The 21,507-nt window shown below is 48.2% G+C and overlaps 1 protein-coding gene across 1 annotated transcript; it reads left to right on the forward strand.

The window, feature by feature from the left end:
* Positions 1-9,652: 9,652 nt before the first annotated feature.
* LOC115647799 (olfactory receptor 5V1-like) lies at positions 9,653-10,627 on the forward strand. Its single transcript, XM_030554612.1, has one exon. The coding sequence runs from the start codon at positions 9,653-9,655 to the stop codon at positions 10,607-10,609; it is 957 nt and encodes a 318-aa protein (XP_030410472.1). The 3' UTR covers positions 10,610-10,627.
* Positions 10,628-21,507: the final 10,880 nt, after the last annotated feature.

A 21,507-nucleotide genomic window follows, 5' to 3' on the forward strand; every position in this document is an offset into this window, starting at 1 on the left:
CTGCACCCCAACTCCTGAGCCAGCCCCGTGAAAATGAGTGAGTGAGGGATGGGGGAGAGTGAGTGCCAGAGGAGGAGGGATGGAGTGAGCAGGGGCAGGGCCTCACAGGAGAGGCAGGGCAAGGGTGTTCAGTTTTGTGCCAGTAGAAAGTTGGCAACCCTAGGCAAGGAGCAGGGCGGTCCTGGGGCATGAGGCTACAGAAGGGAGCTTGGGGCAATTGGTGGGGAGAAGCAGGCAGCAGGACCTGGTTGATGGGTCTGGAGCCCTGGGAGGCAGCGGGGCTGGACCACAGGGCTTCTTGCAGCTGCACAGGTAGGCCTGAGGGAAGAAATTGGGAACCCTGCTGTAGATCAGCTGTTTTCAACCTTTTTCCTTCAGAGACCCCTAAAAATGTTCAAAAGGAGGCACAGACCGCTTTGGAGTCTTAGACAGGTGCTGGAGCAATTTTTGTTGTGGGGGTGCCACTGATGGAAGCCAAGGATTCAGTGTTTGTTATGACTGCTTCAAGCCAGGGGTCCAGAGCACCCCAGTTCCAGCACCACTGCTCTCAGACAGTCTGTGGATCTCCAGGAGCTTTAAGACCACAGGTCAAAAATCACTTCCCTAGGTACACATTGGCCCTGCAGGCCCCTAGTTCAGTCTCACTCTCTCCCCCAGTAATGCAAAAATAACAACAGATCTGAAAACATAATACAGACCCTCACAATCTTTGATCCCCAGGCCATCTGAAATGGGGATCAATCTGTTTGCTTTCCAGCACCTCCTTCAAAGGCTGTCTTAGCTGGTGCCTGCCACCTACAGACACAGGAACCTTCTTACTACTCCATGCAGCATCTCCAGACAGAACTGCAGTCACCTAAGCTGTCCCCTCCTGCTCCTTTTATATGGAAAGCACCTGATTCCTTTCAGATGTGGCTCAATCTGTACTCAGGTTTGCTTAGCCCCAGGATAGCTCTGTGAAAAGTGAAACTTTTAGTAGGGAAGACTCAGTTTTCAACAAATGTCTTGACTAAAAAAAATTTTGGGAAAAAGTGTTTCTAAATTGTTTAAATGTCCCATTTTGATATTTTTGGAACACAAAAAACCCTGGTTTTCTGGTTATAAATCACTATACATTTTAAAATTTAAATAAAAGAGTGGAGGGATAGCTCAGTGGTTTGAGCATTACCCTGCTAAACCCAGGCTTATGAGTTCAATCCTTGAGGGGGCCATTTAGGGATCTGGGGCACAAATTTGTTTGGGGATTGGTCCTGCTTCAAGCAGGGGGCTAGACTAGCTAACCTCCTGAGGTCCCTGACATTCTAAGAGTAAAAACATTGTTAAAGATAAAAAATGATCAAGATCAAAAGAAATCATTTTGATTGACTCAAACCTTGTCTTGGAATTTTGCTTTGCAAAAAATTCTCACAATGGACATTTTGTCTTGATTCAGGACAGGTGTTTTTTTTTAAATTTCAAAAACCTAGGATGGGGAAATGCAGCTCTGCTGCTCAATACATGTCAGGTGCTAGACTTCAGGCAAAGAAGTCATTTCAAAATGGGTTGGGAGGGGCTGAGCCAGTTGTCACAAGGACCAAGTTCACATCCTGGAACGATGCTGCTCAAATGTCTCTTAGGACAAGTTTCAAGGAGGGGGATCAGGGCCAGGGAGTTGCATCACTGAGGGCTTTCTACATCAACAGTGTCAGCTTCAGCACATCCCAGGTTTAGTCTGATGGGATCTCAGCGGGCCCCTATGTGCTCCCATAGCAAAGCACTGCCCAGTATGCAAGGAGGGCAACCCTGCCCCACGGAACCCACTGACCTGCACGGCTTGGTCTTGGCTACGCCCATGTTGCCCTCTTCCCCTGGGGCTGCAGTTCACCCAGTGTAGGCCTGGTGGATTGCTACTCTCTCATTTTTATGTAACCCTGCTGCGAGCTGTTGTCAGTAGCAAAAAGGATGGTGCAGGAGGAGGTACAGCAGGATCCAAAGGGCAGTAGGGTCAGGAGCTGGGTGTCAGGATGGTGCAGGAGGAGGTACAGCAGGATCCAAAGGGCAGTAGGTCAGGAGCTGGGTGTCAGGATGGTGCAGGAGGAGGTAAAACAGGATCCAAAGGGCAGTAGGGTCAGGAGCTGGGTGTCAGGATGGTGCAGGGAGAGGTGCAGCAGGATCCAAAGGGCAGTAGGGTCAGGAGCTGGGTGTTAGGATGGTGCAGGGGAAGGTGCAGAAGGATCCAAAGGGCAGTAGGGTCAGGAGCTGAGTGTCAGGATGATGCAGGGGAAGGTGCAGAAGGATCCAAAGGGCAGTAGGGTCAGGAGCTGAGTGTCAGGATGATGCAGGGGAAGGTGCAGAAGGATCCAAAGGGCAGTAGGGTCAGGAGCTGGGTGTCAGGATGATGCAGGGGGAGGTACAGCAGGATCCAAAGGGCAGTAGGGTCAGGAGCTGGGAGTGAGGGTGATGCAGGGGGAGGTGCAGCAGTATCCAAAGGGCAGTAGGTCAGGAGCTGGGTGTCAGGATGGTGCAGGAGGAGGTAAAACAGGATCCAAAGGGCAGTAGGACTGGGAGCTGGGTGTCAGGATGATGCAGGGGAAGGTGCAGAAGGACCCAAAGGGCAGTAGGGTCAGGAGCTGGGTGTGAGGATGATGCAGGGGGAGGTGCAGAAGGATCCAAAGGGCAGTAGGGTCAGGAGCTGGGTGTGAGGATGATGCAGGGGGAGGTGCAGCAGGATCCAAAGGGCAGTAGGGTCAGGAGCTGGGTGTGAGGATGATGCAGGGGGAGGTGCAGCAGGATCCAAAGGGCAGTAGGGTCAGGAGCTGGATGTAAGGACGAGTGTTTGGCTGTGATAGATAAGGCAGGATCCTGGGTCTAAGTTACAGAGGGTGCAGAAGAGTGGCGTGAGTGAAATGTGAGGGTTGAGATGTGCAGCAAAGCCCTTTGGCTGGAGTTAAACAGTGGGGGCTTGGGGTTGGGAGATCCAGGGCTGGGAGAGGCCAACTAAGTCCATGTACTGGGTTTCAACCAGCCAGCTTAGCTCCAGCACCAACGCCTGAGAAGCCCCATGGGGCTAGAGTGGAAAGGGGTGTGTGTTTTTTCTGGGCTTTGTTCCTGCCATTAACAATGAGCCACCTTTGAGAGTCTGTCCCCTGGGCTCCCTCTCCCACGGTTAAATACCGCCCTCTCCATGCAGCCCCAGCCTCAGTGCCAGGGAGCAGCTGGGCTCCTCCTCAGGCCAGCAGGTGAGACCCAGGCATTTCCATGATCTTTCCTGTTCACGGAGCATTTGGTGCAAGTGTGAGCTGCCATCCCTCCGACTCCCAAGGGCAGAGGTGCAGCAAGGGCACAGATAGAACTATTGCCACCCCTCCTCTCCGCCATGGCTCCAGCCAGACTGATGGACCCAGCGACAGGACACACTGCTGGGTAAGTCGCTCTGCAGCCTCTGCTCTGGGCTCTATCACTCACTGAAACCCAGGGATGAAAGAGCTCAAACAGTTCCAGCCCCTTCCCCATGGGGCTGTCAGTCAGGGACCCTTTGGGTGGGGGCAGGATAGCTCAGTGATTTGAGCATTGGCCTGCTAACCCCACCATTGTGAGTTCAGCCCTCAGGGGGCCACTTAGGGGTTTGGGGCAAAAATCAGTACTTGGTCCTGCTAGTGAAGGCAGGGGGCTAGACTCAATGACCTTTCAAGGTCCCTTCCAGCTTTACAAGATAGGTATATCTCCAATTATTTTATTTTATTTTATTTTTTTCCACTGCATGGAAAGAAAGGGTCAGAGTCACTGATTATTTAGCTAAGTTAGATGAGGTCAAGTCCACAGAGCCTGATGAAATTCAGCCTACAGTATTTAAGGAAGTAGCTGAAACAATGTCATGACCATTAGCAATTATCTTTGAGAACTCATGGAGTACAGGTGAGATCCTTGAAGATGGGCAAACATAGCACCTATCTTTAAAAAGGGGAACAAAGAGGCTGCAGGGAATTATAGACCAGTCAGCTTATCTTCACTATGTGGAAAGATACTGGAACAAAGCACCTTGAAAATAACAGTGGTACAAGGTCAAGCCAGCACTGATGTGTCCAAAACACAGCATGCCAAAGCAACCTAATTTTCTTCTTCGATAGGGTTACAGGACTAGAGGAGTGGAGAAAGAGCAGACATGATGAATCTTGGTTTTAGTAAGGTTTTTGACATAGTCCCAAAGGACACTCTCAAAAGCAAATGCATTCTAGATTAAATTACTCTAAGGCGGGTATGCAATGTTGTTGTAGCCAGACTTAATCTGCAGCAAGGGAGATTTAGGTTAGATATTAGAAAAAGCTTTCTAACTCTAAGGGTGGTTAAGCTCTGGAAAAAGTCTTTTAAAGGAGGTTGTAGAATTCCTGTCACTGGAAGGTTTTAAGACCAGGTTGGACAAACACTTGTCAGGGGTTGTCTAGGTTTACTCGGCCCTGTCCCAGCATGGGGGCTGGACTAGATGACCTCTTGAAGTCCCTTCCAACCTGACATTTCTATGATTGGTGGGATGCAGGAGCTGGAGTCCAGCAGAGCATCCCCCCAAATTCTGGGCATGCAGTGGGCCTGCACCAAAGAAGAGTCACATTGGCAAGTGTGGAAGGGAAATGTCTGTGCCAGGGGAACATTGCAGAGCAAAGTGATTTGCTGTCCAAGCCGCATGGGAGCAAAGCAGCTGCACAGTCCCTAGCAGCAGGGGCCACAGTTTCTCAGGGAAGGGGAGTTGCTCTCTCCCAATACAGATGGTGAATTCACCCCTGTGCAGAAGTTCAGCCCTAGGCCTAGGCTGCATTCCCAGCACCTTGGTGAAACTCTGAAGCTTTAGGAAAGTGACCAGACAGCTATGCAAAGCCTCTGACAGTGCAGATAGCACCACAGCTGGGCCAGGGGTGGGACAAGTAATAAGGAGAGAGACCTTGCTATTCACTGCCAGAATCTCCTCCAGTGCCCCTTCCTGCCCTGTAACTCCAGCATGTTCTTTAAAAATAGGGAAATCAAAAGGAAAACGAACCTTAATCCAGGCTCCTGGCCAGACTTGTGAACAGAAAATTAAGACAGTATAGTAAGACAGTGGTTTCCACAGCAACATTCATTCAGTCACAGAACTGGACTCTGCATTTCTCTCCTGTTTCTGGGCTGCTGTTGTAATAACAACCCTGGTTTCTGACTGGACCCTCACACACACTGCACTAGTTCAGGCTCCCACTGAGGCTGTGTCTACGCTAGCCCTTTTGTCGGTGTAACTTATGTCGCTTGGGCATGTGAAAAAACACCCCCCTCAGCGATGTAAGTTTCACTGACAGAAGAGCTGGTGTTGACAGGAGATGCTCTCCCACCGACATCGCTACTGCTGCTTGTTGGGGGTGGTTTAATTCTGTCGACCAGAGAGGTCACTCCCGTCGGCCAAAAGCGGCTACGGGAGCGATCAGACGCTTTGGTGCAGCTCTGCTGCTATAAGCTTGCCAGTGTAGATGTGGTCATAGTCTGTTCCTCCCAGTGTCTCTAGGTCAGTGGTCTCCAAACTGTTTTGATCGCACACCCCATCAGTAAAAAAATGTTGCGCATGCACCCCCTGCTCCCGGCCAAACTGTTGAAGCAAAAAAACACAAAACAAAAGGAAAAGCCACTCAGACTCCTGGCCGAACTGCCGAAGGGAAAAAAAAAAAGTGGCGCTGCTCCAGCGGCACTCCTCCTGCCGCGCACCCCGAAGGATCCTCTTGCGTGCACCCCACTTCGGAGACCACTGCTCTAGGTTATGAGAGGGAAGCTGGTCACTTTCTTCTCATCTCTATCTTGAAGCCCTTCAGAGGAAAGGCAAGAAACCCAAAATGAAACAACCACGCCACAGCAGGAAGTTCTGAACCCCATCAGTCAGAGGCTGGCTCTTGCCCTGAGTGGGAGGCTTGACAGCTCTTCTAATTGTGTTGTTCTATTTCATGTGGCTCTGAATGCTCCCATTACCGATATACATGTGGGATCCTTCTCTGATTCCTACTGAGCTCTCAGTCTATTGCATTCGGTTTCCTTGTGTGTACGCTAGCGTGGTGCATTAAGGACTGTGCTGGATTGCAAGCTGTGACCTTGAGTGGGTGAGTTTTCTGGTTCTGCTTGCAGGCTAGGGGCTCTGTGGTGAAATTTCTGGGAGCAGCAGTCTAGACAGAAATGGGATGTTGTCTCTCTCTCTGTCTTAGGGAGCAGTTTATTTCCTTTCTCTCCGATTTTTGGTTCCATGTGTAATTGCTCTGAATTCTAAGACAAAGCAGTGCTATGCTGCAGCCTTCCAGCAAGAGTATTTATAATTTTATCTAAGCCTGTCCGTGTGTATGCTGTGAACATAACAGAGAAACGGCTCTTGCGAGAGATGGTGAACAGAAGCAATCACTCTACTTTCTCTCTCCCTTTCATTATTCTGTAGCCCACCATCTATCCCCTCTAATTTGTCTCCTCTCTAAACTAAAAGGTCTCAGTCTTTTAACTCTCCCTTCAAATGAATATTTTCTGGGTTTCTATCATACATTTAAGAAGTGCCTCTGTTTCTGCTATATCCTGTCTAAGGCAGGGTGACCAGAACAGAACCCACTATATCAGGTGAGTTCGTCCACTGAGTTACAGAACAGCACAATCACAGTTTCAGTATTAACAGGAGTACTGGTGGCACCTTAGAGACTAACAAAATTTATTTCAGCATAAGCTACAGCCCACTTCGTTGGATGCAGGCAGTGGAAAATATAGCAGGAAGATATATATATATATATATATATATATATATATATATATATATATATATATATATATATATATATATATATATACACACAGAGAACATGAAACAATGGGTGTTACCATACACACTACAACAGGGGTCGGCAGCCTTTCAGAAGTGCTGTGCCTAGTCTTCATTTACTCACTCTGATTTAAGCTTTCACGTGCCAGTCATACATTTTATGTTTTTAGAAGGTCTCTTTCTATAAGTCTATAACAGAAAACTCGTGTTGTATTTAAAGTAAATAAGGTTTTTAAAATGTTTAAGAAGCTTCATTTAAAATTAAATTAAAATGCAGAGCTCCCCCGACCAGTGGCCAGGTCCCAGGCATTGTGAGTGCCACTGAAAATCAGCTCGCGGGCCGCCTTTGGCATGCGTGCAGTAGGTTGCCTACCCCTGCACTATAAGAAGAGTGATCAGTTAAGGTGAGCTGTTATCAGCAGGAGAGAAAAAGAACTGTTTGTTGTGGTAATGAAAATGGCCCATTTCCAGCACTTGACAAGGAGATGTGAGGAATGGGGGCAGGGGGGTGGAGGGGGAAGAATAAACATGGGGAAATAGTTTTACTTTGTGTAATGGCCCATCCACTCCCAGTCTTTATTTAAGCCTAATTTAATGGTGTCCAATTTGCAAATTAATTCCAATTCAGCAGTCTCTCGTTGAAGTCTGTTTTTGAAGTTTTTTTGTCATAATATTGTGACTTTTAGGGCTGTAATCGAGTGGCCAGGGAGACTGAAGTGTTCTCCAACTGGTTTTTGAATGTTATAATTCTTGACGTCTGATTTGTGTCCATTCAATATTAGTTTGTATCCCATTCCTTATGCATGCTAATATTTTCTTTGCTTTGTAGACTTTAACAGCAGAAGGGATCATTAAATCATCTTGTCTGACTTCCTGTACATCAAACACACACCCAGCTCCTACGCATTAAACCTAACCACCAATTAGACCAAAGGATTATAGCAGGGCCAGCTTTAGAGCAATTCAGCCGATTCTGCACCCCTAAGAGGGCATCGCAATGTCCAGAAGGAGCTGCCGCCATAATCCCACCACTGTCTTCGGGAAGGTCCCTCTGCCAAAATGCTGCTGAAGGCACCGGCAGCCGATTGAGCTGCCACCAAAGTCCCAGCACTGTTGGCGGCGGCAGCTCAATTGTTCCGCTGTCTTCGGCGGCATTTTGGCCAAGGGACCTTCCTCCGTGGCAGCGATTGAGCTGCCGCTGAAGACAGCAGCGGGACTTCAGCAGCAACTCCTTTGAATTGGGCCTCGTGGTGCCTAAAGCCGGCCCTGGGCATAGTTGCTCCTGAATTGAATGTAACAACTTGTGTTGGGCTAAAGCACATCTTCCAGAAAGGTCTCCAGCCTGGATTTGAAGACACAATATGGCAAATCCACCACTTCTCTTGGTAGTTTGTTCCAATGGTCAATCGCTCTCATTGTTAAAAATTGGAGCCTTATTTTTAATTTGAATTTATCTGGCTTTAATTTCCAGGCATTCGTTCTTGTTACATCTTTCTCCGCCAGCTGCCCTTTACTAGCAGTATTTCCCCCCACGAAGGTACTCACACTTGGCAATCAAGGGAGCTCTTAACCTTGATTATAAAATCATGAGTGACGTACAGAAAGTGGATAAGGAAAAGTTATTTACTTATTCCCATAATACAAGAATGAGGGGTCACCAAATGAAATTAATGGGCAGCAGGTTTAAAATAAATAAAAGGAAGTTCTTTTTCACGCAGTGCACAGTCAACTTGTGGAACTCCTTGCCTGAGGAGGTTGTGAAGGCTGGACTATAACAGCGTTTAAAAGAGAACTGGATAAATTCATGGTAGTTAAGTCCATAAATAGCTATTAGCCAGGATGGGTAAGGAATGGTGTCCCTAGACTGTTTGTCAGAGGATGGAGATGGATGGCAGGAGAGAGATCACTTGTTCATTGCCTGTTAGATTCACTTCCTCTGGGGCACCTGGCATTGGCCACTGTCGGTAGACAGATACTGGACTAGATGGACCTTTGGTCTGACCCGGTACGGCCGTTCTTATGTTCTTTTTGGTATGCTAAACAAATCAAACTCCTGAGTCCTTCAGTGCAAGCCAGTTTAGCCCCAGCCCTCAAACGATTGTTGAGCCTTTTCACTGATCTAGAGCAATCTTGCTGGTTGGTAAATGGGAAAGCTTAATATGGCCAAATATAGGGTTATGCACTTAGGAACAAAGAATGTAGCACCCGCATGGGGGACAAATATTTGACTATAGATGACTCTTTAATCTAGCAGGCCAAGGCATATCAAGAGCCAATGGCTGGAATAGCTGAAGCTAGATAAATTAACAGGCTGTTAGCTCAGGCAGGGCACTAGCCTACCATGCACTCCTACCTGCATACGTGTCCTGCACAATGTGGTCCCGATCCTGACTAGGAACCTGATCGTTCTGTAAGATACAGGGCTCAGGAAAGACAAAACTAAAGGAGGATTGTGGGGGTGGAAGCTCCTGACAGACTCAAGGTTTGATTACATTGCAATTAGACGCCCCTGGCTGGCCCCGTACCAGCAGACTCAGGCTTGCGGGGCTGGTTCATTGCTGCGTAGACCTTCCTACACAGGCTGCAGCCTGAGCTCTGGGACCCTCCTACATCACAGGGTCCTTGAGCCTGGGCTGTAGCTTGAGCCTGGATGTCCACGCTGCAGTGAAACAGTCGCACAGCCCAAGCCCTGTGAGCGTAAGTGAGCTGGCAACGGCCAGCCCCAGGTGTCTAACCGCAGTGTAGACATACCCTAAGTGTCCAGCCCTTCTGCATGTGAAATTGCAGGCGTGCTGCTGAAGGTTCCTGACTCACTCCCCATCTCTTCTCTCTTCCTGTCCCACCCCACCTCAGACAAACTTTACCAGCTCCATGGAACAGGAGAATCAGACACAGGTGACAGAGTTCATTTTCCTGGGCTTCTCCAGCCTTCTCCATGGCCAGGCCTTCCTCTTCCTGGTGTTCCTGGTGATCTACCTCGTCACCCTGGTGGGGAACTCCATAATATTCACCCTCATCCAGCTGGATTCCCATCTTCACAGCCCCATGTACTTTTTACTCAGCCACTTATCCTGCTTGGATATTTGCTTCTCATCAGTCACAGTCCCCAAGATCCTGGTGAACTTCCTGCGTGAGCAGGAGACCATCTCCTACTGGGAGTGCATGGCCCAGATGTTCTTCCTGATGTCATGCGCGGGAGCCGAGTGTGCACTCCTTGCCGTCATGGCCTATGACCGGTATGCAGCCATTTGCAACCACCTGCGCTACACTGACATCATGAGTCGGAGGGTGTGCATCCCACTCGCCATGGGGTCCTGGCTCTGGGGTCTCCTGAACTCAGCCATACACACCTTCATGGCCTCCAGCTTATCCTTCTGTGGTGCCAACCAGCTTCACCACATCTTCTGTGATGTCCCTCCCCTGCTGAAGATCGCCTGCAGTGACACCTATGTCAATGAAATGGAGCTTCATGCTGCTAGTATCTTTGTGGGCTTGGGCCCATTTCTGCTCATCGTCATCTCCTACCTCTACATCCTGGCAGCCATCCTCAAGATCCGCTCCAACACAGGAAGGCACAAGGCCTTCTCCACCTGCGCCTCACACCTGATCGTGGTCACCATATACTTCGGGATGGCCAACCTCAACTACAATCGCCCCAGCGCAGGCTACTCCATGGGGGTGGACACCCTGGTCTCCACACTGTACTGCATTGTCACCCCCATGCTGAACCCCCTCATCTACAGCCTCCGCAACCAGGAAGTGAAGGGGGCCCTGAGGAAGGCTCTGGGGAGCCAGAGGAGGGAATATGCTTCCCCAGGCAGGCAGTGAGGTCCAGGCTGAAGTGAGAGCTGGGGGGTGACTCCTGCTCTGCTCTGACTGTAATGGCTCCTCACACTTCCAAGGGAAATGTTTTGTTTTATATTTATGTCAAAGAAAACCTCTTTTCTTTAGAATAAGTTAGCTGCTCCTTGATGATGCAGTCTGGGGGTACAGGATCTATGTCTCTCATCTGCCTGGCACAGTGGTCTTCATTCCCTGGTGGGGCCCATACACACTGCTGCAATAATAAATAATCATCTTCTCTGCTGTTTGACTCTTCTTTCTGCCGTTTGCTGAGGCCTGGGTTTGTGGGTTACACAGCACCAGCTCATGGATCCAATCTCCACTGAAATTCAGCTTCACCAGCTGAGTCTAGCCTTCACTCTGCTCTCCAACCAAGGAGTGGGAGCTATGCAGAATTTTGCACAGCTGCATTGGCAGAATTTAACAGTTTTGCTGAAGTTGTCTCCCTTTGGGATCCTTCTGTTCTTTGAGGTTCCCTGCTGCCCTCCAGGGCCCCAGCAGACACCAGAGATGTGTGAGGCTCACACAGCTGGGCTACGGCAGACACCAGAGATGTGTGAGGCTCACACAGCTGGGCTACGGTAGACACCAGAGATGTGTGAGGCTCACACAGCTGGCCTACATTCAGTCTCACTGACCTAGCCTGGAAATTCTTACATACAGCCGGATGAGAGGAGAAGAAAGCGGAGGAGTTGCTCACAAGACAGACTAGAGGCCGGAGCCCTGGCCAGTAGGCCCTACAGGCCAATGCCTAGTTGCGTCCAGCAGATGAAAGGCTAGAAGGGGCATCTAGACATGTGTCCTGAGGAGCCTGGGGGGCTGGTTAGCCCTGTTACCCTCAACTGGGCTGCCCTAGGGCTGAGCTAGGAATGGGTGTGTTCATTCTAGATTGAAACTGACTAAAGGTATTCGCAGCCATGCCTCTCTTCCAGCCCCACTAAAGGATCTTTTAATTTCAGCCATGTGTGTGAGTGCTTACTGGGATCCACCAGGTGCTCCAGTCTATAAGGCCTCCCAAGAGGCAGGCTGGTCTTGTGGTGTGGGCTCAAGCCCTGGTATGTGACTCAGGAGACCTGAGTGCAATTCCCACCTCTGCCACAGACTCACTATGTGGCCTAGGCCAAGTCACTTTCTCTCTCAATGCCTCAGTCCCCCAACAGTAACATAGGGATAATACTCACCTACTTCTGAGGGGCATGTGAGGCATACATTAATGGATTTAGCAAGGCAGTCAGATACTATAGCAATGGGAGGAATACCGCCTAGACAGACAACTGCAGGTACACCAGGTGCTGAGTAGCTGAGAAGGTTGGGTGTACTCCAGCACTCAGCGATGCCATCAGACAGCACAAAATTATGTAGAATCATAGAAATGTAGGACTGGAAGGGACCTCAATAGGTCATCTAGCCCAGTCCCCTGCATTGATGCAGGACTAAGAATTATAGACCATCCCTGTCAGGTGTTTGTCTAACCTGTTCTTAGAAACCACCAGGGATGGAGAATCCACAACGTCCCTGGGCAATTAGCTCCAGGGCTTAGCTGCCCTGACAGGAAGTTTTTCCCAATGTTTAACCTAAATCTTCTTTATCACAACGTAAGCCCATTGCTTCTTGTCCTGTCTTCAGTGATTAAGGAGAACAATTTATCACCCTCCTCTTTACAGCAGCCTTTTATGTACTTGAAGATTTATGTCCCACCTCAGTCTTTTTTTCTCCAGACTAAACAAACCCAATTTTTTAAATCTTTCATTGTAGGTCACATTTATAGACCTTTAATCATTTTTGTTGCTCTCCTCTGGACTTTCTCCAGTTTGCCCACATCTTTCCTGAAATGTGGCACACAGAGCTGGACACAACACTCCAGCTGAGGCTTGACCAGAACAGAGTAGAGTGGAAGAATTACTTCTTCTTTCTTGCTTACAACACTCCTGCTAATACATGTGGTCTAGCAGTGCATTTCCTTACTACGATGGATGATTCTAAGATGCCTACACAAGAATTTCTCACCCCATGTTAGTTTCCATGACAATCAAGCCTGATAACATCACTGCAAGATGCAGCAGGAGTAGAATCTGTGTTGAGGTTTTGCCTAAATAGCCCCTCCCTGAGGTGTGGCTTAAACCTCCTTCCTTCTCACCCAGATGATTAGTATCACCAGTATTTGGAGTTGCTTCTTTCTCCTCACTTCAGTTGGGTCCTACTTTCTTTTTCTTTATGCCTCCACCCAAAGCGACTCCTCACTACACCAGCTATACAGCGGTGCTGTTCCAGGAGAAAACCAGCACTTGAGTGAGCTTGTGAAGGCCTTACACTCAATGTCATTTCTGTCTGTCTGTAACAGAATAGTCTTTGAATGCTGCATCCACTCAATCAAGCCATGTCAAGAAATACGCTAGGCGTCAAGGGAAAGAACCCTATTGCGCTGGGGGGAAACTGAAAGGGGAAAATGGGGGGACTTGGAGCCTTGCCAGCTCTTCAAGCACTTCTGAAATTGTCTGTAGATCAAACACCTGGTTGCTGGAACCCATTAATGACACGCAGAACAGCAACATGCCGATCTCATCTCTGCCTATCCTCTCAACAGAGCTTAATGTACTGACACCCTCAGTGACAACTCCCAGGCAGAAAAAGAATGGTAAGTGGAGGGGAATGAGGTCATGCATGCAGTCCCTGCCATGGAAGGGTGGGGGGGGCAGAGCAAGAGGAGGAATGGGGCACACAGAACCCCTGGTGGGGGTGGAAATTGGGGGACTATAGTGTGGGCAGAGGGGAGAATGAGGAGCACACAGAGTGCCAGCAATGGGGGGCACCCACATATTAGTCAACTTATACTGGTGATGTGTATGGCACACCACACTAACAGGCATTAGAAGCGTAACATTAATATTGTATATTTTATATCCTAGATGAATATTGGGTAATTATGCCAAGTTGTATTACAAGGAATATGCTTTTCCCAGAAAGCTGATCATTCACACTAAGGTGTAGCCCATGACACTTTGCACAGCTGATATCTGTCCTTGTCACAGGATACAAAACCCATCAGAAACAAGAGAAGAATAGTATGTCCTGGTATAGTTAAGAGGGGCTCCATGGCTCATTGACACCTGGAATGTGGTATCCAAAACAAAGATAAGGAAGCTACAGAAAAACAGAATAAAGGAATGAATATAAACTAATGGGTTGAGTCTTGGGTAACATAAGTTGTTTACTAGCTTTTGCAAAGGTCTATTAGAAATAAAGTATACCTACAGGCCTAGTATACATTTATAAATTTATCAGTGTTTTGGAAGCAGACCCTTTACGTAAGGTGAACACAGTGAGACTTTTTCCCAGGAAGTGATACACTTCTTTTTCCTGGTGTCCAGCTTTGTCTTTGCCTAAAACTAAGCGCTAGTTTACACTGGCAACGTTAAGGTGCTGCCACGGCAGCGCTTTAACATGGCTTGTGTAGACATGTCAGAGCCAAGGGACAGAGCTCTCCCAGAGCTCTAAAACACCCACCTCCACGAGGGGCACAGCTCTCAGCGCTGGTGCACTGTCTAAACTGGCACCCCGAGCGAGAAAGTTGCAGCGCTGTAAAGTGCTAGTGTAGACAAGCCCTAACTAAGGCCTTGTCTACACTGGCAAGTTTCTGCGCAGTAAAGCAGCTTTCTGCAGTGTAACTCCTGAGGTGTACACACTGCCAAGCCACTTAGTATGCAGAAACAGTGCTGTAAAACCACCCCAACGAGGCATACAGCTTTCTGCGCTGGGCCTACAGCTCCCTGGTGCCAGTGTAGACACCCTGGTCGATTACATCGGTGTGACTGGCCTCCAGGAGGTGTTCCACAATGCCTGTTTTCGCCTCTCTGGTCATTAGTTTGAACTCTACTGCCCTGCCCTCAGCTGACCAACCGTCATCCCTGTACGGAGAGACTTTGGCAAACCAGTAAAGTGCCTAAAACCACTATGGCTTATTCTTAAAAAGCAACCTAGTCAGCAAGCTGTAAATTGATCATTCAGCAAACTCAGCTTGACCAAGGCAGGAGGGCGGGAGGGGGTTGGGTGCCACGGAAAGGGCAGCTTGACCCCATGTCCTTCCTGATAAGACTCCTCTTGAAGTTGTTGATACAGGCATTTTTAAAAAGAGCAGGAATGTTTATTGGGGTCTCAGAGCTGCAGACTCTGGAAAACTCACATCTGGTTAATCAATAGTCAGAAGGAACCTCTTGCTTGAAACTGCTTACTTGACAAGGTTTCCTTAAGGGATATGTCATTCTATCACTACTGTAAAAATAAGGGGAAAAAGTTTGAGCTAGTTGGACTCGTTTAGGGATTCTTTTGGACTCTCCCTCTGGATACATCTTGCAGTCCCCAACGGCAGACGGAAGATTTGGCCTCCGGAAGCCTGCTGCTGTGTCACTCGAGAGCCACACTCAGCTTTGGTAGTTATCAGGGGTCGGGGGTGTTTTACTAACTTGTTGCGGATGTTTGTAAGTGCTTGAGACTAAGTAAAGTTTAGCTTTAAGTGACAGCACTCTTGTGTTGTCCTGTTTGTGCCAGCCATCTATCGGTGGACGGCCGTGTCTCCCCTGATTTATTTCCTGACACCTCCTCACACAGAGTAAAATTACCAAGAGCTTTGTGTTGAAAGAACCCCAGGTAACAATCCCCACCCCTTAAATTCCTTGGGAATTTTGAAAGTCTCCTTCCTGTTTGCTCGGTGATGCGTGCAGTGGTCTCCGTGCACCTTTTCAGGTGACCAGGCCTGTTCCATGCACCAGGTGATCCCTGACTTGGGGCAGTGCCGAGCTGATGGACCTCATCAGAATTTGGAGAGAGGAGACTGTCCAGTCCCAGCTGCGCTCCAGCCGTAAGAATTATGATACCTACGACAGATTTCACAATGCATGACGGAAAGGGGCCATGACCGGGACACACTGCAGTGCAGGGTCAAAGTGAAGGAGCTGCGGAACACCTACCGCAAGGCACAGGAGGCAAACCACCACTCCGGTGCTGTGCCATGAGCTGTAGGTTCTACAAAGAGCTCGGCGCAATACTCGGTGGTGACTCCACCTCCACTGCGAAGGCCACTGTGGATACTTCGGAGGCTCGCGTGCCAGCCAAGAATAGACCGAGCCAGGAGGAGGGAATCTTGGAGCAGTGGAACGGGGTGTTGATTGACTCCTTCTCTTCACAGGAATCTGCCTCAGATCTCCAGGAAACTCTCGAGGAGATACGGGGCAATCCACTGCTGCAGATTCTTTGGCAGAGCTGCTTTGTTTCTTGCCCCATTAAGGGTAATCTTCCCACACCACTCTGTCATCACTGGTCGGGGGTTGGGAGGACACCATTGCTGCACACAGGCGAGCCACATATGGGCCAGGGCAGAAGCCTCAGTCTTGGAGAAAACCCTCCCTTGATTCCCTGCTCTCCCTCAGCAGCAAGATCTTCCATAATTAACATAGCCTGGGGAAAATGTGGGGACAATAATGATTATAAGCCCCCCCCCCCCCACAGTGCTGGCTCTCCCCAAGAGCCACGTGCCCAGTGGACAGTATGGTGCTGGAACATGGATTTCTCCTGCCCCTGCAGCTACTTACCATTTTGGGGGTCTTGTGGCTCATGGGTGCTCGCCTGGGGTCAGCCAGTTAGTGACAGGTATGTGCATAGGGCTGTTTTTAAGTCACTGAATCAATGGTCTGTGTGTTGCAAATAATACTGCTGCTGTAAAATGTTGCATTTTGGCTTCACAGATATGATCTTGGGAACCCAGCCCCCCTCTTTGTTATTGCCAGCTAAATGGCTGCGCAGAATTAGAAAGCAGCCAAGAAGAACTAAGGAGGACTTTCTGCGTGATGTCATGATGCACTCCGCGGCCGAAAAAAAAAGAACTGAAGGAGTGGAGGGACAGCAAGAGGAGGGACTGAAAGGAGAATGTGGTGCACCAGGATGAAGCAGCTCTTAAACGTTATGGAGTGCCAAGCGGAAACAGTTCCAGGCCCTACTAGCACTGCAAACTGAGCAGCTCCGCACCTGCCCTCCCCTGCAGCCATTGTCACAAAACTCTTCTCCATGCTCCCCTGAGACACCACCAATACGCTCTTATCAGCCTCCTGGCCCCAGTTTGTACCTGCTGCATTGCACTCCTGCCCTGTAACCATCCTGCCCTTCAGACTCCCAGTACCCACTGCACTCAACTCCCGTCCCTCTGCAGTGTAGCCCGGCTGAAGTACAGTACCTGCTGCACTGTACTCCAAAGGAGAAGGTTGGATATGATCCCTGGACATACACAAATCTCTAACCGTCCTGAGACCCTCCTTTCCCCATCCCTCGCAGTGCTGATGTGTTTTTTTTTGATCTCTCCCCCCTCTGGTTGTTGTTTTTTAATAAAAGAGTTGTTTTGGTTTGAAAGCAATCTTTATTCCATTAATTGAAAGCAAACAGAGCCCTGCAAAGCAACAGGAAATTTTCTTACACCTTCATAGCATCGTCTGCACCAATCACAATCACCTCCTAACATTACAAGCACTGCACTCCCAAGCACAGCAACAAATATTAGTGGCTTTCAGCTTCAAATTGCTGCCTTAAGGAACCCCTGATCCATATGGCCCTGTGCTGTGCCTCTCTAATTCAGCCTCTAGGTGTGGAGCCTCAGTGGTCCAGCCCTGAGTGAAGCTTTCAATCTTCCTTTCACAAATATTATGGCGCATGCAACATGTGGCTATAAGCATAGGAATATTGTCATTGGCCTGGTCCAGCCACCCGAAGAGGCAGCGCCAGTGGGCCTTAAAATGACCCAAAGCACACTCCACACTCATTCTGCACTTCCTCAGCCTGTTTTTGAACCATTCCTTGCTTCTGTCAAGGTGCCCCATGAATGGCTTCATAAGCCATGGCATTAAGAGATAGGCAGGGTCTCCCAGAATCACAATGGGCATTCAGACTTCCCCTGTGGTGATCTTCTGCTCTGGGAAGAAAGTCCCTGCTTGCAGCTTCCTGAATGAGGCCAGTGTTCCAAAAGATGTGTGCGTCATGCACTTTTCCAGATCAACCTTGTTAATGTGCATGAAATGCCCACAGTGATCCACAAGCACCTAGAGAAGAAATATCCCTTCTGATTAATGTACTTGGTGGCTAGGTGGTCAGGTGCCAGAATTGGAATATGCGTGCCATCTATTGCCTGTCCACAGTTAGGGAAGCCCATTTGTGCAAAGCCATCCAGAATGTCAAGCACATAGCCCAGAGTCACGGTCTTTCAAAGCAGGATGAGATTAATGGCCCTGCACACTTCCGTCAACATGAGTTCAATGGTTGACTTTCCTCTCCGAACTGGTTAGCAACCTATCGGTAGCTGTCTGGAGTAGCCAGCTTCCACAGTGGGGAATAAGCAGGAAGAACTCAAAAGGCTAGTAAATAAAAACAACTACGACATAGCTGGCATCACAGAGACTTGGTGGCATAATATGCATGTAACCCTTCTGCCCCTCTGAGTTGGCAGCAACAAGGGCCGGGTTCAGTATCCAGGGGTTCTATTTCAATAACACAATGCATAACCTGCTCGAGTCCCCACCCAGTGACCTGGGAAAAATCTTACAAACACCCCTAGGTGCCTCAAAGAGGCAATGCTTCCCCTCACAAGCACAGAGTCTCAGTGTAGCAGAAAAGGTTAAACAAGAGACAAACAACAAGCACTAAATTGGGAAAACACCTCCACTAGAGTTCCTAGACCAAACCATGAGCAAAGACTCACCCCAGAGAATTGGGCTGTGTCCTTTTCCCTGGGCTCTTGAGTCCAGCAACCCCCAAATCACCCACAGTCCCCAAAGTCCCACAATTCAAAAGTCTCTGTCCTGGGTCAGTGCAGCCCCGAAGTTCGAGAGTCTATCTGCAGAGGTCCCTCCCCCGAGACTGGGTAGAAAGGGGCATCTTAAGTGGTCCGGGGCCAACTGCCCTGCCTCTCCGTGGGGTTCTGCTTCTGCCTTCTCCACAAACTGCTCTGCTTTACCAGCCACTCCACTCTGCTCCTCCAGCCATCCTCACAAACTGCTCTGCTCCACCAACTGCTCTGCTCCACCAGCTGTCCCGTGAGATGCTCTAGTTGTCCCTGCAAACTGCTCGGCTCCGCTCGCTCTGTGGGCCGCTCCACCCATCCCACAGCTACTCTGCTCTGCCAGCTGCTCTGCTCCACCAGCTGTCCCCACAAGCTGCTCCACTCCGCCAGCTGCTCTGTTCCGCAGTATAGCTTCAGGCTTCCCAACTAGTTAGCACAGTACTCAGTGCTCTCAGCGCAGTAATTTCAACTCCTAGTGATCCCAGTTCATAGTAGGGGAGCCCCAGTGCTAGTGCACCATTAGCCCAAGGTGAGGTCAGCTCAGTAACCTGTATCTAGATTAAGGGAATCAACTCTGACATTCCACAGTTGAGAGAGGAGTGGGTAGAACTGGTGCTTCTGGCTCCACAAGGAGACTGCACCACCAGGCACAGATACCTGTTCCCAGCCTCTCTCAACCTCACTGGGTTTTGGAACCCATGTCCCTCGTCTAGTAAGTACCACCCAACTGAGGTTGAGTCATTTCTGTCACAAAGCAGTCCCACAGCTCGGCAGCCTGGGATGGGGTAGGCGTGCCTATGCAAATATACTCTGAAATTCTTTCCACCAGATGTCAGGGTAGAGCTTATCCTGACTCTGCTTACATGCATGACTGGAATATTGGTATAGAAGGATACAGCTTGCTCAGGAAGGACAGGCAGGGAAAAAAGGGAGGAAGTGTTGCCTTATATATTAAAAACATATACTCTTGGACTGAGGGTGAGATAGAAATAAGAGACAGGCTTGTTGAAAGTCTGAGTAAGGACAAAAGGGGTAAAAAACAAGGGCAATGTCATGGTAGGGGTCTACTACAGACCACCAAAACAGGAGGAAGAGGTGGATGAGGCTTTTTTTAAACTAACAAAAATCATCCAAAGCACAGGACTTGGTGGTGATGGGCAGTTCAACTACCCAGACATTTGTTGGGAAAATAAAGCAGGGCACAGATTATCCAACAAGTTCTTGGTATGTATTGGAGACCATTTTTTATTTCAGAAGGTGGAGAAAGCTACTAGGGGAGAGGCTATTCTAGATTTGATTTTGACAAATAGGGAGGAATTGGTTGAGAATTTGACAGTGGAAGGCAACTTGGGTGAAAGTGATCATGAAATGGTAGAGTTCAAGATTCTAAGGAATGGTAGGAGGGAGAACAGGGCAATAAAGACAATAAATTTCAAGATGACAGACTTTAGCAAACTCAGGGAATTGGTAGGTAAAATCCCTTGGGAAGCAAATCCAAGAGGAAAAACAATTGATGACAGGTGGCAGTTTTTTGGAGACATTCTTAAGGGTACGAGAATAAACTATCCCACTGCATAGGGAAGATAGAAAGTATGGCAAGAGACCACACCGGCTTAACCAGGAGATCTTCAATGATCTAAAACTCAAAAAAGAGTCCTACAAAAAGTGGAAACTTCGTCAAATGACAAAGGATGAATATAAACAAATAACACAAGTACGTAGGGACAAAATTAGAAACGCCAAGGTGCAAAACAAGATCAAACTAGCTAGGAACATAAAAGGAAACAAGAAAACATTCAACAAATACATTAGAAGCAGGAGGAAGACCAATAACAGAGTAGTCCCATTACTCAATGAGGGGGGGAAGACAATAACAGAAAATGTGGAAATGGCAAAGGTGCTTAATTACTTCTTTGTTCTGGTTTCCACCAAAAAGTTTAGTAGCGATTGGACATCTAAAACAGTGAATGCCAATGAAAATGAGGTAGGATCAGAGTCTAAAACAGTAAAAGAACAAGTTAAAAATTACTTAGAGAAGTTAGATGTCTTCAGATCACCAGGGCCTGATGAAATGCATCCTAGAATGTTCAAGGAGCTGACTGACAAGATATCCGAGCCATTAAAATTTATTTTCGAAAAGTCATGGAAGATGGGAGAGATTCCAGAGGACTGGAAAAGGGCAAATCTAGTGCCAATCTATAAAAAGGGTAATAAAGACAAGTTGGGGAATTACAGACCAGTCAGCTTTACTTCAGTACCTGGAAAGATAATGGAGCAAATAATTAAGCAATCAATTTGCAAACACCTTGAAGATAATAAAATGATAAATAACAGTCAGCATGGATTTGTCGAGAATAAACCATGTCAAACCAACCTGATAGCTTTCTTTGGCAGGGTAACAAGCCTTGTGGATGGTGGTGGTGTGGGGGGGAAGTGGTAGAGGTGGTATATCTATCTTGATTTTGATATTGTCTCACATGACCTTCTCATAAACTAGTGAAATACAACCTAGATAGAGCTACTATACGATGGTTGCATAACTGGCTGGAAAATCTTTCCCAGACAGTCGTTATCAGTGGTTCACAGCCATGCTGAGAGGGCATAGTGAGCGGGGTCCGGCAAAGATTGATTCTGAGTCCAGTTCTCTTCAATATCGTCATCAATGATTTAGATAATGGCAGAGTGTATATTTATAAAGTTTCTGGAAAATACCAAGCTGGGAGGGATTGCAAGTGCTTTGGAGGATAGGATAAAAATTCAAAATGATCTGGATAAACTGGAGAAATGGTCTGAAGTAAGTAGGAAGAAATTCAGTAAGGACAAATGCAAAGTGCTCCACTCAGTTGCCCACATACGAAATGGGCAATGGCTGCCTAGGAAGCAGCACTGCGGAAAGGGACCTTGGAGTCAGAGTGGATCACAAGCTAAATATGAGTTAACAGTGTAGCGCTATTGCAAAAAAAAAAAAAAAGCAGCCAGTCCAGAATGGCTTTATTAGCAGGAGTACTGTAAGCAAGGCACGAGAAGTAATTATTGTGCTTTACTCAGCACTGATTAGGCCTCAACT

This window comes from Gopherus evgoodei, chromosome 1, assembly GCF_007399415.2.
Source record: "Gopherus evgoodei ecotype Sinaloan lineage chromosome 1, rGopEvg1_v1.p, whole genome shotgun sequence".
Lineage (NCBI taxonomy): Eukaryota > Metazoa > Chordata > Testudines > Testudinidae > Gopherus > Gopherus evgoodei.

Bases quoted from the DNA above. Each gene is read 5' to 3' on its own strand.
- LOC115647799 (XM_030554612.1), top strand. From the start codon at position 9,653: ATGGAACAGGAGAATCAGACACAGGTGACAGAGTTCATTTTCCTGGGC.